This window comes from Pygocentrus nattereri, chromosome 14 (assembly GCF_015220715.1).
Source record: "Pygocentrus nattereri isolate fPygNat1 chromosome 14, fPygNat1.pri, whole genome shotgun sequence".
In the NCBI taxonomy this organism is placed as follows: Eukaryota; Metazoa; Chordata; class Actinopteri; order Characiformes; family Serrasalmidae; genus Pygocentrus; species Pygocentrus nattereri.
The window spans coordinates 37771786-37788195 of NC_051224.1; the positions used below are offsets into that span (position 1 = coordinate 37771786).

The 16410-nt window shown below is 42.1% G+C and overlaps 1 protein-coding gene and 1 long non-coding RNA gene across 2 annotated transcripts; both read right to left on the reverse strand.

The window, feature by feature from the left end:
* Nucleotides 1-2768: 2768 nt before the first annotated feature.
* On the reverse strand, nt 2769-10232 carry LOC108412912. The gene is made up of 6 exons (XM_037544772.1): nt 8161-10232; nt 7780-8061; nt 5041-5358; nt 4137-4409; nt 3512-3826; nt 2769-3395 (listed from the first exon to the last, which is right to left on the reverse strand). The coding sequence occupies exons 1-6, from the start codon at nt 8216-8218 to the stop codon at nt 3040-3042; spliced, it is 1602 nt and encodes a 533-aa protein (XP_037400669.1). The 5' UTR covers nt 8219-10232; the 3' UTR covers nt 2769-3039.
* A 1200-nt stretch (nt 10233-11432) lies between these two features.
* Nucleotides 11433-15918, reverse strand: LOC119265137. The gene is made up of 3 exons (XR_005131419.1): nt 14649-15918; nt 12473-12607; nt 11433-11733 (listed from the first exon to the last, which is right to left on the reverse strand). It is a non-coding gene; the product is annotated as an uncharacterized LOC119265137 (long non-coding RNA).
* Between the last annotated feature and the right edge of the window lie 492 nt (nt 15919-16410).

The following is a 16410-nucleotide window of genomic DNA, read 5'->3' on the forward strand; positions in this document are numbered from 1 at the left end:
TATTGTTGAGGCATTGAGTTATTTCGAAAACCACCGACTGTTTCGGTTTCAGAATTGAAACGCAAACGTTAGTAATTTTGCTCCAGTGGGTTTACGTTTCTTTGATTTCTTGTTATTATTTGTTTTATCTATGTTTTATCCTTCTTGTCTGAATGGCCATCTAGCACATAAAAGCTGTTAAAACAGCAAAATAAGATGAGTATATTCATAAGAAACAGTAAGGACAACAAATGTGAATGTTGTAGTGATTTTAATAATTAAAAACGAACTAAAACCTTTACTGGTACGAGTGTATCAGGCATTCCGAGGTGCCTAGCGCACTTCCCTAGAATATCCAGCCAACGGTGGTCCTGTGATCTGAAGCTGGTGAGCAGGTGTTTAATAAAGTGGTCATTTAAAAACCCCACAAACACTGTGGCGTCTGATACGTCAGACCAGGGCAACACCAACATGTCACTGTCAGGTCAATGTCACTGCTGAGAATGATCCACAACCCTGACCTGAACTATCAGGTCAGTTACCATCAATTTTTTTTTTGCTCCTTTAAAAGGCTAAAAATCACCAAATGAATCATTTTCCTACTCACTGTGGACGATGGACCCTCATGAACAAGGGCTGGAAGGACCTTTTCCCATTCACGCTCTACTGTTAACCTCCTTTGTCAGTTTATTAGCAGCTTTTCCATCAGTCTTCATGTTATTGTTCTCACATCTGTCCTCTCAGCCAATCGTATGCATGCGTCTTCAAAACAACTGAAAAAACACACAGGGAAGTTTGAGGAAAGAAGCACCGCCCAGGTTAAGATACGCCTGCCCCCCTTCTCTCTGGAGGAAATAATGAGGACAAATCTAATCGTAACATTAACACAATGCAGATATTTTTAACATAGCAGGGTCACTAATGTTCTGCTCAGCTGATGTTGAGCAGGCATGAGTGACAGCACAGTAAAGACAGCAAAGAGTGAAAGTGCCACAGATTGTTTCCAGCTATGAGCTGCTATTACACCTGTGTAACGTGGCAGTAGAATTTAGAACCATCAGCCAACTGTGTTTTCCACACTGTGGACTTAGACCTCCGCATTGTGACCCATCCATGCAGTGAAACACCCACATACACACTATGGGGCAGTGAGCACACTTGCCCAGAGCGGGCAGCCCTATCCACGGCGTCTGGGGAGCACTTGGGGGTTAAGTGCCTCGCTCAAGGGCACTTCAGTCATGGACTGTCAGCCGAGGGGATTGAACCCGCAACCTTCTGGTCACAAGGCTGGTTCCCTAACCTCCAGCCCACATCACATGTTATTGGAATAAATATAAATACAGTAAAAATGAACAAGAATGACATTTTGGACTACTTTAAAGAGCAAACTTCGGTTCCAGATTTCTCCCAGTACACTGGATTTAACATAACGGATGATATATCATTGGTGGAAATAATGTTTGACTTTCTTGAAGAGCAGCCTGAAAAATGTTAAGTACACACTGGCTTGTGTATAATCTTTACTTATCATGTGAATATTATTTGTAATTATTGTAAAATAAGAGCCTGCTTACACCTTGCATTAACATGTTTCATGTCCGGATCATATCTGAATAAACGTTGGCTGCATTTCATTTACTATTTTCTGTAAAATGTGTCCCCAGTCTTTCAGAAGTAAAGAATGGGGGAGGGGTTCACCACTCATGGTGGTGATTCAGCAGTTGAAGTCACTGCATGGGCTCACAAACATTTCCGAAAACCACTGTCTGTAAGCGCAGTTCATCACTGCATCCAGAAATGCAAGTTAAAGCTGTACCATGCAAAGGAGAAACCATGTAAAAACAGGATCCAGAAATGCTGCCACCTTCTCTGGGCCTGAGCTAATTTAATATGTCCCAAGGCAAAACGGACAAGTGTTCTGTGGTCCAGTGAATCACAATTTGAAATTCTTTGGGAAATCTTGGACGCTGTGTCCTCCGGGCTAAAAATCACCCAGCTTGTTATGAACATACTTTATGTAGTATGGGGTTTCCTGTGCTAGGAGGGGAGGGACAGTAGCCTCCAAAAGGAAAATAAATCAGGAGTTCAAGTGAATATCCGGATCAGTCGAACCCTAAAGTGGAAGATGGTGGAAGATTCCGGCCCATTTTTATTTTAAATAGTGTAGAGGAGTTGGTGAAGTAGGTTATGGTTGAGTCGGCCTGTGGGTGGTTTGATGGGTACTTTCAGTGTTTGGTTTCAGTTTAAGAGAATTTTGTAGTGTAGGTGGTTTGTCGTGGTGAGAGTGAGAGTGAGTAATTAATAGGTAGCTGATTGTAGTGGGTGTTTAGGTGTGTAATGATCCGTACGGGTGGATTCTCTTAGTTAACTCTCGAGGAATCCTTGTTTTACTTGCCTGAAACTTTTTTCAGGTTTGAAAATCTAAATAAAAGATGCACTGATTAACTCCTGTGTTTGTGTGAGTTGGTTGCTGAAGCCTCAGATTGGGACCTTACAGGGTTAGATACCTGCGTTATGCTACCTAGTTAAACTCCTGGTTTACTACAATATAAACTATCAGGTATTGTATAAACCCAAGGGCACAGCTTGGACTGGGATTTGAGCCCACAACCTTCTGTTGGCTGGATCTCCTCTCCTATTACACTAATAATGTACATAGCCAAACATGGACTACTATATGAATTGCAGATAATTTTAAGTGCTTTAATTGAAGATTATGGTAAAAAAAATGCAAGAGAGCAAAATTAAGGTTCATAAAAGTCGTCCAAATGAAAGAGGGACAAATGATGTCATATGCAATCATGTTTATTTATTATTTCAAGTGTTGCAATAATAACATATGCATATGTGACAATAAGCTCATATTACTGAGGCTCTGTCATAATCACCTATCAAGTCCCCATAAATGCTTGGGAACATTAAATCAAATTTTAACCAATATGTGAGCACATAGCAATGAACACAAACAGATCATAAACAAAAACAGAGGAAGCAAAAGACCAGAACAACGTCCATCCAGGACATACGGAGAGGCCAGTGTCTAAAGTGTAGGGACAGATTTTACACTCTAATTTTAATATTCATTATTGCAGGTGCCTGGCAGTTGGCTTTACACATGGATGTTGTCCTTGTTGTCAGTGTGTAGCTGTTCTCCATGTTGGCATGTTTGACTGCGCAAGCGAATTCCGACCGGTTGTACTGCTGTCCAGGCACGGTTAAGTAGCTGAGGACAGTCAGTGTGTTGTCCTTTTTGATGCTGGTCATGCTGTGGCCTTCTATGTACTGTCCACCGTTTACTTGCCACATGACATACACGTTCGTGAGATCAGAGCTGCTGACCTCACAAACCAGGGACACCATGTCAGTGACAAGGACAGACTTATGAGGCTTGTAAATGACAATAGAGGGACGTTGTCCTACATGGGAAGAGATCATATTTAAATTAGACGATACAAGATAGAAGATACACACATTTCAGAAGAAGTGTTTTAATACCGTCTAAGAAGATTTGACTCCAGTATAAAACACTCACCTCCTCTTTTAACACTGATTTTGTCAGAGGTTGTTCTTTGGTCCACTGAAGTGGAGCAAATCACTTCTGTACCTGAAAACCAGACGGACTCTTCAAGGGTCAGTGTGCTAGTTTTGGTAAATGCTGATCCTGCCTGTGTAACACCACCAACACGAACATCACGAGTTGCTGGGCTCCGACCTCCAGCTGTCCATGACACTGTTGCTCCTTCCACCTCCTTCCTACTATCACCAGTTAAGACACACTCGAGTACTGCTCTCTGGTTTATAAACAGCTCCTTTGCTGGTGGTGGATTGATTTTCAGAGAGAACTGAGCTACATGAAAAAGTAAAAAACATATATCACTAAAACGAATAAAGAAAGCAAATTTATATTACTTCATCAGTACACTTGATGTTCCATGTGAGCAGCATTATAGTCAATGATTGTTCATTACCAGCTCCAGGGTTTTTCATGGCTGGGGCAGTGATACAGAGTTCAGTAGCTGTGAGGCGGTCATAGCCGTGGTATATTGTGGATTTTACAACGGTTTTGAATGCGACTCAATCAGATTTCAGGCCTGGAACTGTCTGTTTTATAATGTTATTTCTCCTACATAACCAGGCCAGTGATGACACTAGATTACCTCTAGACGACAGATACTCAGTGTATGTTCTTCCCCCATGTATGGCTTCACAGGTGTATTTGGTTCCTGGGCTCAAAGACGTCAGATCTGCATCAAGGACGCTGACCGCTCTGTACGAACCCGAGTCATTTTCTGTGGTTGTCCAGTCTTGACTTCTGACTTCACGGTCATTCTTTTTCCATTTAATACTGAGGGCCTTTCGGTAGAAGTCCTCAATGATACACATTATGGTTTGGCCAGATTTCAGCAGGTGGATAGTTGGTGGAGATTTTGCTATAAAATAAAGAAAAAAAATGAACTGCAGTAAAACTCAAAGCATAAATTATACAAAACATGCACTTTCATTTGATGACATAGTCCAGGAAATTCTTCCAGATATTCTGACTGCCACTTTATCTATACTGCACATATATGTACATCGAGAATGGCACACGAGACAACTGAGTCAGCAACAGGGGAGGAAATGACTCTCAGTCATCTTGGGGGGGGGGGTCTGGGATGAGTGCTTGGCTTATATAGTGGCGACTGTGGCCATGATTGACCTCAAAAAGGCAGCACTGGGCTTGGAGAAGAGGCAAGAAGCGCAGTGGAGACAAGGCCAAACAAGGCCTTCATCTTCCATGAGGGAAACAACTAGAAATGGAAGAGGCAGCACTAGATTTGGTGGGCAGAACCCTGGGGCTGAAGTGTGCTGTCAGGTCAAAAACACCATGACTTTTAATGGGAGAAGCCACCTGTGTGGGATCCTCAAGGGTCGTGGGTGGTGCACATGGTCACACTTATTGGCATAGACACCACAACAGACAACAGAGGAGACTCTGGAGGAGGTTTGCCTAACATCGGAAGTGGTGCGTGAGCTGTGGCACTAGAACGGAGGCCACCAACATCTATAGGTAATGCTTACCTAGAACATTAACGGTTTTCTCCTCAGGCAGATCATCACAGGGCTGTTTAACTCTGCATGTTACATTCTGATATTGTTCCCATTCTCTTGCTGGCAGAGTCAGTTTGCTTACAAAGAGCCGAGTGTTGCTGTTGGGTCGTTCCTCTGTCATCTCTTTACTGGCTTTCTTCTCTACGTTTCCACTCAAAACCCATGAAACTCTGGAGTTGGGCGCAGCTTCAGCAACACAAGAAGCTGTTACTGCTGAATGTGGCTGTAGGGACGGAATGAAGAGACGAGGTTTCTCCAGACGTATTGGTGGTGCAACTGATGGATGAGCTGAAAATCCAGAGAATATAACATGCAGTCAGTAATTTTAAAGCTTTCAGGGTTTGGAGGCTTACTTTCAAAATGTGCTCTGTTATACACTAAAAAGTGGCTCATCAGATCAACTCCAAAAATGACTTAATGTGGTGACAATCAATGGCACTGCTTATTCAACTCAGAAGATTACATTGATGGAAAGAATCATTCATTCGATCTATTTATTTAGGATGAATAAAACTAGTACATTTATTTGATACTGCATGAAGGATTTTTTAAGTAGATTTAACAAGCCATGTTTTACCGTGTAGATTACTTAGTACCTATTAAATTTTTTTTATTAGGTTACTATTTTAACCCTTGTGTGGTGTTGATGTTGTTGTTACACAGTGGTCTGGTGAACCCACCATATTATTGTTTTTTTTTTTTTTTTTAATATCATGAGTGACTAGTGTAGGTTTCTCCTTTAGCAGCTGTAGCCAGTCAGCAGCCTGTCCATATCATACACCCTCCCACACACACACACACACACACACACACACACACACACTCTAACAGTAGGCTATGTAGGAGGAGAACAGAGTGAAGGACACAGCACCTCCACACTTTTACTCCCTGCGGGTTCAGCCCAACACCACATGTGTAGTATAAATGTTGGGGGGTGAACAGAGTGAAGCTCTGAAAATTGGTTAGTTTATACGTTCTTCACAGAAAATGAGCAAAGTCTGAGAATCTGAGGCTGAAATAATAATAAATCTCATCATTTTTATTTTGGTAAACATTGAAACCCATTGGACCCACAGACCTGAACACCACACAAGGGTGTGGTCACTTTTAGATTGCTTGGTACTTGTTACTTTTTAATGTTTTGGCTGTTTAACTTGTATTTTGTAAATTAAAATATATGCCTGGAAGAGTTAATGGACTGATTATGTTACCTGTAACAATGATCTACACATATCAACATTTCTGCTCCCACTTTTTGAAAACTACTGAAGAAAGAAACCATGTAACCTAAAACAGAAACAACTTTCCTGCTAAGGAGTCTATTTTCATGTTCTGTTATTCTTTGGGTCTATTATATTGTTATTAGTTAACACTGATGTCAGCTCACTTCAGCATGTTTAGCAAAGAGTTTATAGCTGTGCAAACAGTGGAACTTCAAGTAGGAAGAAAAGAATTTAGTTTGTTTTTTGCACAATTTAAAATACATACAAATAAACAAAGATAACATAGTATGTAATGCAAGCAGAGGGAGGCGTATATAAAAACTCCACCTAACTAATATGAAAATGTCACAATATTATGAAAAATACAAAATAAAAAATAGTATTGACAAAAGTTAGACACACTCTCAGAAATAAAGGCAGTAAAGTGTCACTGGGGCAGTTCTCCTGTCACTAGGGTGGAACCTTCAAGGGTACATCTCAGTACCTTTAGTCAGGGAACATAACTGAACCATAATCCACTGAAATGATCTGTTCTAAGCTGTCCTGACTCCACACACCCTGCCTCGCCTCGCCTCCAGGCTTTTATTCTACTGCTCTGTTTCGGTTATGAAAAGGTACAAATACCAACTTTTTAATTGGAAAAACCTAAAAAGTATGTAAACGTTTAACTTTTAAAGTATGTAATCGGACCTTAAAGCCACTGTTGCTCCTTTGAGGGAACATTTACATTGTTTGTACCTTGATGAATGAAAAACGTACCAACACAGAACCTTTATTTCTAGTAGAGTAGCAGCTCGTCAAGCAGTAGAATTTTATGTCGGAAGAAAAGGAAGTAAAAGAGTTACTTCCAGATCAGTTTGCTGCTGTAGAATCAGATAGTATGTAAAAAAAAGTGGTAAATGACTGATTCAGATATCTTTGAGATATTGCTGCAGCCCTGACAATTAAAAAAGATCTGAAATTTCTAGTTTGGCTCAATAAAAGACCATGAAGTGCTATTTGTGAGGGAGAGTCTACTTCAGAATACTCTGCTGGCCGCTCTTTCCCCAAAACGCAAAATTTTACAAATCTACACAACTCATGCAACAAATTTATCATTAAAAATGGCAAATTTTGCTGAAAGGCATGGATTTTTTATGCACTTTTAAATTAATTCTGCTGGTAATGAGCAGACTTTTATTTTTATAATGTACCTGCAATGTGATTACAGGCTTTTATATCATATAACTGTAATTTAATACTGTGACCTTTTTTTGAACCCTGATTATGTAACACTGTTACATGTATTCCTTTAACCCAAGAGTTCAACAGGCATAGAGAAACTGTGATATATGTACACAATGGATTGTGTACATCTCAGGGTAAACAACAATGAATGAATGACTGATTGAATGAAGGAATGAATCATTAAAACCCTGAACTATTTTTAAATACTTACTGTAAAAGTCCAGTTACAGAAATAATCCTGTAAATGTTCAAGTCTTACCTGCACAAACGCTGGTGCTCTTCTCCACCGTTTTCTGAAGATCAACGACCTGGCAGGTAAATTCTTCCCCTTTGTTCCACTCTTCCAGAGCCACTTCTATCTCACTGGACACTTTCACGCGTCCATCTGCTAGGGTCAGAGCTTTACTAGAGGCACCAGTTCTAGGCCCAGCTTTGGAGAGCCATTTGATCTCCGGGTTAGATCCAGTTCCAGTACACAAAAGCTTCTGAAGTTCTGATTTTCCTACACTGGGGACCACCGAGAGTTCCACAGAGGGGTCACCTGGACAGAAGGTCAAAAAGCTATGAAGGCCATTCTGGCTTAAATATTTTTAATGAAATAGTTTGGTAAAAAATTAAATGTACAGTTTTTCGGTCTTACCCCAAGTGTAAAAATAAAAATTCATGAAAAAAATAAAAATAAAAACTGCAGCTGCCATATCAGCGTAACAGCCTTATGTCAGGCAATACCAGACAAGACGGAGTTAAAAGAAAACTTAAAAAGAGTGCGATGTGGGTGGAGCTCTGTCTTTCCGGTAGTTGAGGAACTTCTCTCTTTCTCTGAATTGCTAGAATTGGTGGGGGAGCTCGACTCTTCTTAGAAAGTCTGGCGGACGGAAGTGGAGATGAGGCAGTAGATGAAGGTGGGGGAGAATTTGGGCTGATTTTTGGCTGGGAGGTTCAGGTTGGCTGAAGCGGGGGTGGGGATGGAGGGTAGTGTGGATTTGGTGTCTCCAGCAGCTGATACGGTAGAACACTGTCGAGGTTCTCATCCAACAAATGCAGCTCTGCCAGCATTTCCTCAGTGAGGGAAGGATGTTGTGGCTCTGGAGTGATGACAGAGTTCTTGGGTGTTGGTGCTGATGTGTCTCCACCTGGAAAAAATGAGGTTCTCTGTCAGAGATCTGGCTCCGCTCTTGTTGGTCTGTAGTCCATCTCACTCCAAAAACATCTCTCTTTCCAAAAAACAAGTTAAAGTTGTCAGTAAAGTTCAGTCTGTTTGACCTGCAGCTTTTATGGAGCCATGTGTTTAATCCAAGTAGCCTTGAGAACATATTGGTCCTCCATGCAGGCAGAGGAGCACTGGTAAATGACTGCAGGTCTGGCTTGCTGAGTGTGTAGCTTTTTCATGATTCCCAACATGAACAATGATCTGCTTCTCTGCTGTATATTCAGACAGTAATTCAGGATTTCATTCAGTTTGCAGGCTGTGGTGTTCGGTGCACTATGACTTTTTGGTTTTTCAGAGTCATCCCCAAAAACACGGGTGCTGAGGCCGTAGACTGGGGCCCTGTGGCTCTACTGAGGCATCTGATCGAGTGATACTTCCGGTTCTTTCTAGGAATCTCACTGAGTCCTTCCAGTGTTTTAAATCTGTTCCTCAAATGAAGACCGATATTCTGCCCCAGCTTTGTGCTATGGTCTCTAAACAGCATCTTTAGCATCAGCTTTAGCAGGATGGGCTGTGCTAGTGAGGGTGGAAGATTAGACTACCGAGCTGAACGTTACCATGACATTTATTTGAGCTCCATTGCAGACCCACTGCTTGTTTCTGCCAGCTGTAGTCACATTAGTGGCTCCACTCACACGTTCTGCTAGCCTGGCTCTGTGTGTCTCCAACGCCCACTGCTCCGGCAAAAGCCCCAGGCATCTGCTGTCAGCACTCCCACAGTCTGATACTGGTTCTTAAACATTTACATTTACAGCATTTAGCAGACGCTCTTACCCACAGCGACTTACAAGAAGTGACTTAAACTACAATAACAAGCTCAGAAAACTTCCAAAGATCATAGAGGGAACTTTTGCCATATTAGCGTAACAGCCTTATGTCAGGCAATACCAGACGAGACGGAGTTAAAAGAAAACTTAAAAAGAGTGCGATGTGGGTGGAGCTCTGTCTTTCCGGTAGTTGAGGAACTTCTCTCTTTCTCTGAACTGCTAGAGTTGGTGGGGGAGCTCGACTCTTCTTAGAAGGTCTGGCGGACGGAAGTGGAGATGAGGCAGTAGATGAAGGTGGGGGAGAATTTGGGCTGATTTTTGGCTGGGAGGTTCAGGTTGGCTGAAGCGGGGGTGGGGATGGAGGGTAGTGTGGATTTGGTGTCTCCAGCAGCTGATACGGTAGAACACTGTCGAGGTTCTCATCCAACAAATGCAGCTCTGCCAGCATTTCCTCAGTGAGGGAAGGATGTTGTGGCTCTGGAGTGATGGAGCTATTGTCTCTAAACAGCATCTTTAGCATCAGCTTTAGCAGGATGGGCTGTGCTAGTGAGGGTGGAAGATTAGACTACCGAGCTGAACGCCACCATGACATTTATTTGAGCTCCATTGCAGACCCACTGCTTGTTTCTGCCAGCTGTAGTCACATTAGTGGCTCCACTCACACGTTCTGCTAGCCTGGCTCTGTGTGTCTCCAACGCCCACTGCTCCGGCAAAAGCCCCAGGCGTCTGATGTCAGCACTCCCACACTCTGATACTGGTTCTTAAACATTTACATTTACAGCATTTAGCAGACGCTCTTACCCACAGCGACTTACAAGAAGTGACTTAAACTACAATAACAAGCTCAGAAAACTTCCAAAGATCATAGAGGGAACTTTTCTAATTCCTGTGTCTATAGTATTACTGTAATAAGTACGAACAACAGGAAAAAGTCTAGTTTTAGCTTCGCAGGGCTCCTAATTAGCCTGGCTATAACAAGCTCAAACACTGTAGCTTGAAAAAAGTAAAAAAACGTAAAATAAAGAAAAGAAATGAAAGATGGAGCTAAGCAGATGTTTGGGCACCCCAGGTCAAACTAAATGTTCTGTTCATCGTCTAACCAAAAATAAAAACATCCTCGACAGAGAAACACACATTTTAATGCCCAGTCGCTGTTTATTTGCTGAATTTAACACACATACACACAATATATATATATTTCCTTTACAACCATTTAACATTTAAAAATGATTACATTTACAGTACTTTGACAGTGAAAATACATGACACCGTTATATATACTGGACATCAGAACACATGATAGCATATAGTATCTGCCATTATTTGTTTATCGCATGATTATGAGCTTCTTTATCTATTTAACATCATTACATTAACAGAGAGCTTTGTGTTAGAAACGTGGCATAAACATTGTGATCTAACTGTTGTACAATTGTGATTCCAGGATGAATGAAATGAGTATCAGGTGCAAAGTTGGAAACTCCTCATCAAACTCCTCTAAAACTCAATTTCTGCTACTTTCTACACATTTTCTATCTATAAATGCACTTAAATCCTGCGTCCTCTGTCATGACTCTGTTACTTTCATACACAAATGAAATGTTCAATTACAAAATGTGTCAACAAAGCCTCAAAAGTCTCATTTAATTAGTAAGATGTATAAAAGGCATCCACCACGTCTGAAACAAGACGCCGCACAAAACCATCCATCCATTCATTTTCTAAGCCGCTTCTCCGTCAGGGTCGCGGGGGGGTGCTGGAGCCTATCCCAGCAGTCTTCGGGCGGAAGGCAGGATACACCCCGGACAGGTCGCCAGTCCATCGCAGGGCAGACAGACAGACACAGACAGTCACTCACACACAGGGGTAATGTAACATGTCCAATTGGCCTGACTGCATGTCTTTGGACTGTGGGAGGAAACCGGAGAACCCGGAGGAAACCCACGCAGACACGGGGAGAACATGCAAACTCCACACAGAGAGGACCCCGGTCACCCGGCCGGGGAATGCCGCTCAAAACCAGACCATGGAAAACAGCTGTTTCATAACTAATTACATACACGCATGCAAATGTGGGGCCTCTTCCTGTGCAGGTGTGCTATACTCAGTCTCAGGGACACTGCTGGCCTCTTACTTCTGCTTTTACGGGGGGCTATTGTTAACTAACCCTTCCACTCGCTGTGTGCTGTGCTCCCTGAAGCCTGTCCTGCCCCCGAAACCTGAGAAAGGGTGCGTCCTGAGAATAGATAAAGAAAGACATAGCGAAGCATGAATGGAAGACCTTTCATTTGCATTTTTGTGCCGTTGTTGTGAAATATTGTGAGTTATTTCGAAAACCAACCACAGTTTCAGTTTCAGATCTGAAAATGCAAACGTTATTAATTTCGCTCCAGTGATGTATCGACATTTATTTGATGTCTGTTTGTTTTTGTTTGGCCTGTGTTTTATCCTTTTTTTGAAAATAGCCCAAATAAAAAGCTGTCAAAGCAGCAGAACGAGCGGAGTGTATTCATAAGAAACAGTAATGTCCTAACGTAGAACAATGACCAACAGATGTTTAATAATAATAAGACTTTAATAACTACGATCCCATATGCATATTCTTCATTGGCGAAAGGTTTACTGGTACACGTGTCTCAGGCATTCCAAGGTGCCTAGTGCACTTCCCTAGAATATCCAACCAAGCGTGGTCCTGCGATCAGAAGGAGGTGAGCGGGTGTTTAATAAAGTGGTCATTAAGTGTACAGTGATTAAAATCCCCACAAACACTGTGGCGTCTGACACGTCAGACCAGCGCAACACCAACATGTCGCTGTCAGGTCAATGTCACTGCTGAGAATGATCCACAACCCTGATCTGAAACATCAGGTCAGTGGTGGTACTGTGCTCCACCTTTTTATTTTGCTATAACAAATAATTTGATTTTGCTTCTTTAAAAGGCTAAAAATCCCCAAATGATTAATTTTCCTACTCACTGTTGATGACGGACCCTCATCAACAAGGGCTGGAAGGACGTTTTCCCATTCACTCTCTACTGTTAACCTCCTCTGTCAGTTTAATAGCAGCTTTTCTATCAGTCTTCATGATGCTGTTCTCACATCTGTCAGCATCTGCAAGACAATTGAAATAACACACAATTAGGGAAGCTTGAGGAAGGAAGCACCGCCCAGGTTAAGATGCCCCCTCCCCTATTTTCTCTCTCGATGAAACAATAGAGACAAATCTAATATGATTAATGTTATGATATAGAGACAATACCATAACATTACCACAATGCAGAGTCACTTATGTTGTGCTCAGCTAAAATTAACAGGCCACTCACATGTGCTGGTCCTGAGAGGCTTAACAGTAAAGATAGCAAAGAGTGGCAAGTGCCCCAGTATATATATTATATTATATTTTATATATATATATATATATATATATATATATATATATATATATATATATATATATATATATATATATATATATATATATTTCCAGCTATGAGCTGCTATCACACCTGTGTAATGTGGCAGAAAATGCCACATCATATTCTGTTGGATAAAATGTAAATAAAGGATTTCTAAGAAGAATGACAATTTAAAAATGTGAAATTTTTACTTTGAAGAGCAAACTTTGCTTCCAGACTGCCAGGCTCCAGCGCACCTGATTTAAAGTATATTGAACGGATGGACAGGTGTAAAATCGCTTTGCATTAACATGAATAAACTCTCCACTCCACTCCATTCACTTCTTTCTTTAAAATGTGTTCCCAGTGTGACCGGATGAGATCCGATTTTACTTTTCAGAGCTTGGATTTGACACTTTTGTGGCCCCAGTGTGCAAGAAAGCATTCAGTTTGGGCCTAAATCCAGCCTCACACGTCCCCCTACCTTTCATTTCATCATTTATTCTCATGTGTTAGTCAGTGCTCTGCAGACGCATTCCCACTCATGTGATTGTCCGGATTACAGAAATGCATTTCCTTTACACTAAATGAGGTCAAGATGAGTTCAACCGCCTCTGGATGTGGTTCGAGTGATCCAGCGCCATGAATCCTAGGAAGTGTTTACACGTAGCTTTACATACGGTCATGTGAAATCCAGACAATCAGTGTTCAGTGTTTTCCGTGCAAATAAGTGTTCATCTCCCAGAATACATAGCGTTTTGAAGTCCACTTACTGTAAACGAGACAGAAACTACCTTCACAAACTCACTTACGACATAAAGTTTACAACTGCCGTTACGGTAAAAGTCAATACATTCTGCTGATTACAAGTTAAAAACATGTCCATCCATCCATGGGGGTGAAGGATACACCCTGGACAGGTCTCCAGTCCATCACAGGGTAGACAGACAGACACAGACAGTCACTCACACCCAGGGGCAATTTAGCACGTCCAATTGGCCTGACTGCACGCCTTTGGACTGTGGGAGGAAACCGGAGAACCCGGAGGAAACCCACACAGACGCGGGGAGAACATGCAAACTCCACACAGAGAGGACCCCGGTCACCCGGCCGGGGAATCGAACCCAGGCCCTCTTTGGTACAGCGCTACCCACCGCGCCACCTTGCACCCCTAAAAACATGTCCACACATTTAATTTAATCATAATTCATCCACCATCATTTTCGGCAAATACAGTGTGTTATTAGCATTGCAACTGATAGGTTGGTAGAGGTGGGAACTAAGCAAAACAAAGACAGAAGACTACTGACCAAAATACTAAAACAAGAAAAGGGACATGATTAAAACTAGAAAACAAACAACAAATAATCAAAACGGGCCTAAAAGAACAAAACACCAAGCAAACACAAAGCACACGAGCAGGGGTACAAATACACAAAGAATAAACTGGATACACCTGAGACTAACGAGAGAGTGGGGCTACAGACCACAGACAGGTGAGACAGATAACGAGAAGGCGGGACCAGAGAGGAGACACAAACCAAAACAACAACAAAAGCACATGGAACACGAAAACAGAAGACAAAGACGAGTCAAGATAGACTGTTAAAGAAATTAGCATAGAAATTTAAAATCACTGAAAAACGCTGGGAATGATTGCAGTACCCTTACATCCCTATGGAAAACCAATCCTGTTCAAACCCATATTGGAGCTGGATTAGTTTTCCCTGGGGAGGTGTTGCATTTTGAGTGCTTACCTATGAGGTGGGTGATTTTAATCCAATACGAAGGTCCATAAATCCATGTCCGTAATTTTTACAAGTCTGCAAAGTGATAATTCCAGAGCAAATTACCTTCTATAATTCCAGCTCCTCCAATAATAATACACACACCCACACATTTTCTAAGCCGTTTCTCCCTCCGGGTCCAGGGGGGGTGCTGGAGCCTATCCCAGCGGTCATCGGGCGGAAGGCAGTATTCACCCTGGACAGGTCACCAGTCCAGTAATAACAAAAATTGGTAATAGACATCACCACCTCTTTAGGTGACCAGGAGAAAAGGCAAACTCGTAAATTGGAGCTACTGTAATGTAAAACATGTTTTAATGATGGACTAAGCAGAAAGACAAGGAAACTAGGAAATACGGTTGAATGGCTCAATGCGGCTGATAAAACGAATAATAACATATACCTATAATTTTCCAGGTGCTGTGCTGTGCTTGTCAGCAGAGGTCTAAATATTGATTGATTCATATATATTGTTAGTTTGTACCTCATTCTGTTCTGTAGGTCTGTTCAGTCTTAGAGCGACGGATGAAGCAAAGCCTTTTAAAGAAGGGAGGACAGTCGTGGGAACACTGGGGGGTCAAGTGTGACGTTGTCGTTTGCAAATGGTTTATATGGCTCATTGGTCAGGTGGGAGGGCCTCTCTGTAGCACTTTACTTAGGGCCCCAGGGAGGTCAGGACCAGCTCTGCTTTTACTATCAAATACAGCTCACATAATCTAACCTCACCTAAAGGGTGCATTGAAAAAGAAAAAAAAACAGGGCCAGTGCAGATGAGATTACATCAGCGTGCTAGATATTAGCCCAACCTTATCATACAGTGTGCTTGGAATGTAAGCAGGACTTGAGAGGTACATTCAAAATCTTAGAGTATTTGGCTGCACCCTTAGTTTGTCACGATGGCAGAAGCCCGCCCTGGGCGGCATGTTGTAGAGGAGACTGTAAAGGAAGCTTGACCATGCATTGTAGGGCACTGCATCTCTTTTTCTCTCATCACAAGGGCACCTTCCTTACTTGGAAGGGCATCTAAGAGGGCACTTCATAGGCGTTCTTCACCTGAAAGGCACCTGCAAGGAACATCAAGTTTATCCCATTGTGGGCAGCTATATCACCACATCACGTTCTCTCCACGTCGATTATAACAGATTTCTGAATTTTCCTGCTCTACATTATTAGAAGTAAAGGTTCTGCTCAGGGACATTTTTTTGTTCATCAAGATACAGACAATGTAAATGTTCCCTCAGAGCTCCAGCAGTGGTTTTAAGGTCTGATTGTGAAGTTTCTCCAGGTGAAAAGTTGGTATTTGTTCCTTTTCATAGCCGAATGTTTTAAAGCAGAACAGTAGAATAAAAGCCTGGAGGCGAGGCGAGGTGTGTGGAGTCAGTACAGCTTAGAACAGATAATTTCAGTGGGTTATGGTTCAGTTATGTTCCCTGAATAAAGGTACTGAGATGGACCCTTGAGGGTTCCACCCCCGTGACAAGAGGGGGACTGCCCCAGTGACAGTTTCAGACCTTTTATTCTGAGAGTGTGGAGGGCACGTCTTCATAATGTACTGCATGAAGTGCCACACTAGAGGGCACTTAGTCATTTCCCATGTTAAGGGCAGCCAAAAGGGCATGTCCTCTTTTTTTGGCCACTCTATTGGGCACTTTAGAAACACTATTTCAACCATGGGGGCAGCAGGGCCCCCTTCCCCAACTCTTCTGGTTGCTGGGCCTCCTCTTTAATTACC

Coding starts and splice junctions, on each gene's coding strand:
- LOC108412912 (XM_037544772.1), bottom strand. CDS start 8,218: ATGGCAGCTGCAGTTTTTATTTTTATTTTTTTCATGAATTTTTATTTT. Junction 8,062..8,160: donor TTTTTATTTTTACACTTGGG/GTAAGACCGAAA, acceptor CCTTCTGTCCAG/GTGACCCCTCTGTGGAACTC. Junction 5,359..7,779: donor GAGCACCAGCGTTTGTGCAG/GTAAGACTTGAA, acceptor CTGGATTTTCAG/CTCATCCATCAGTTGCACCA.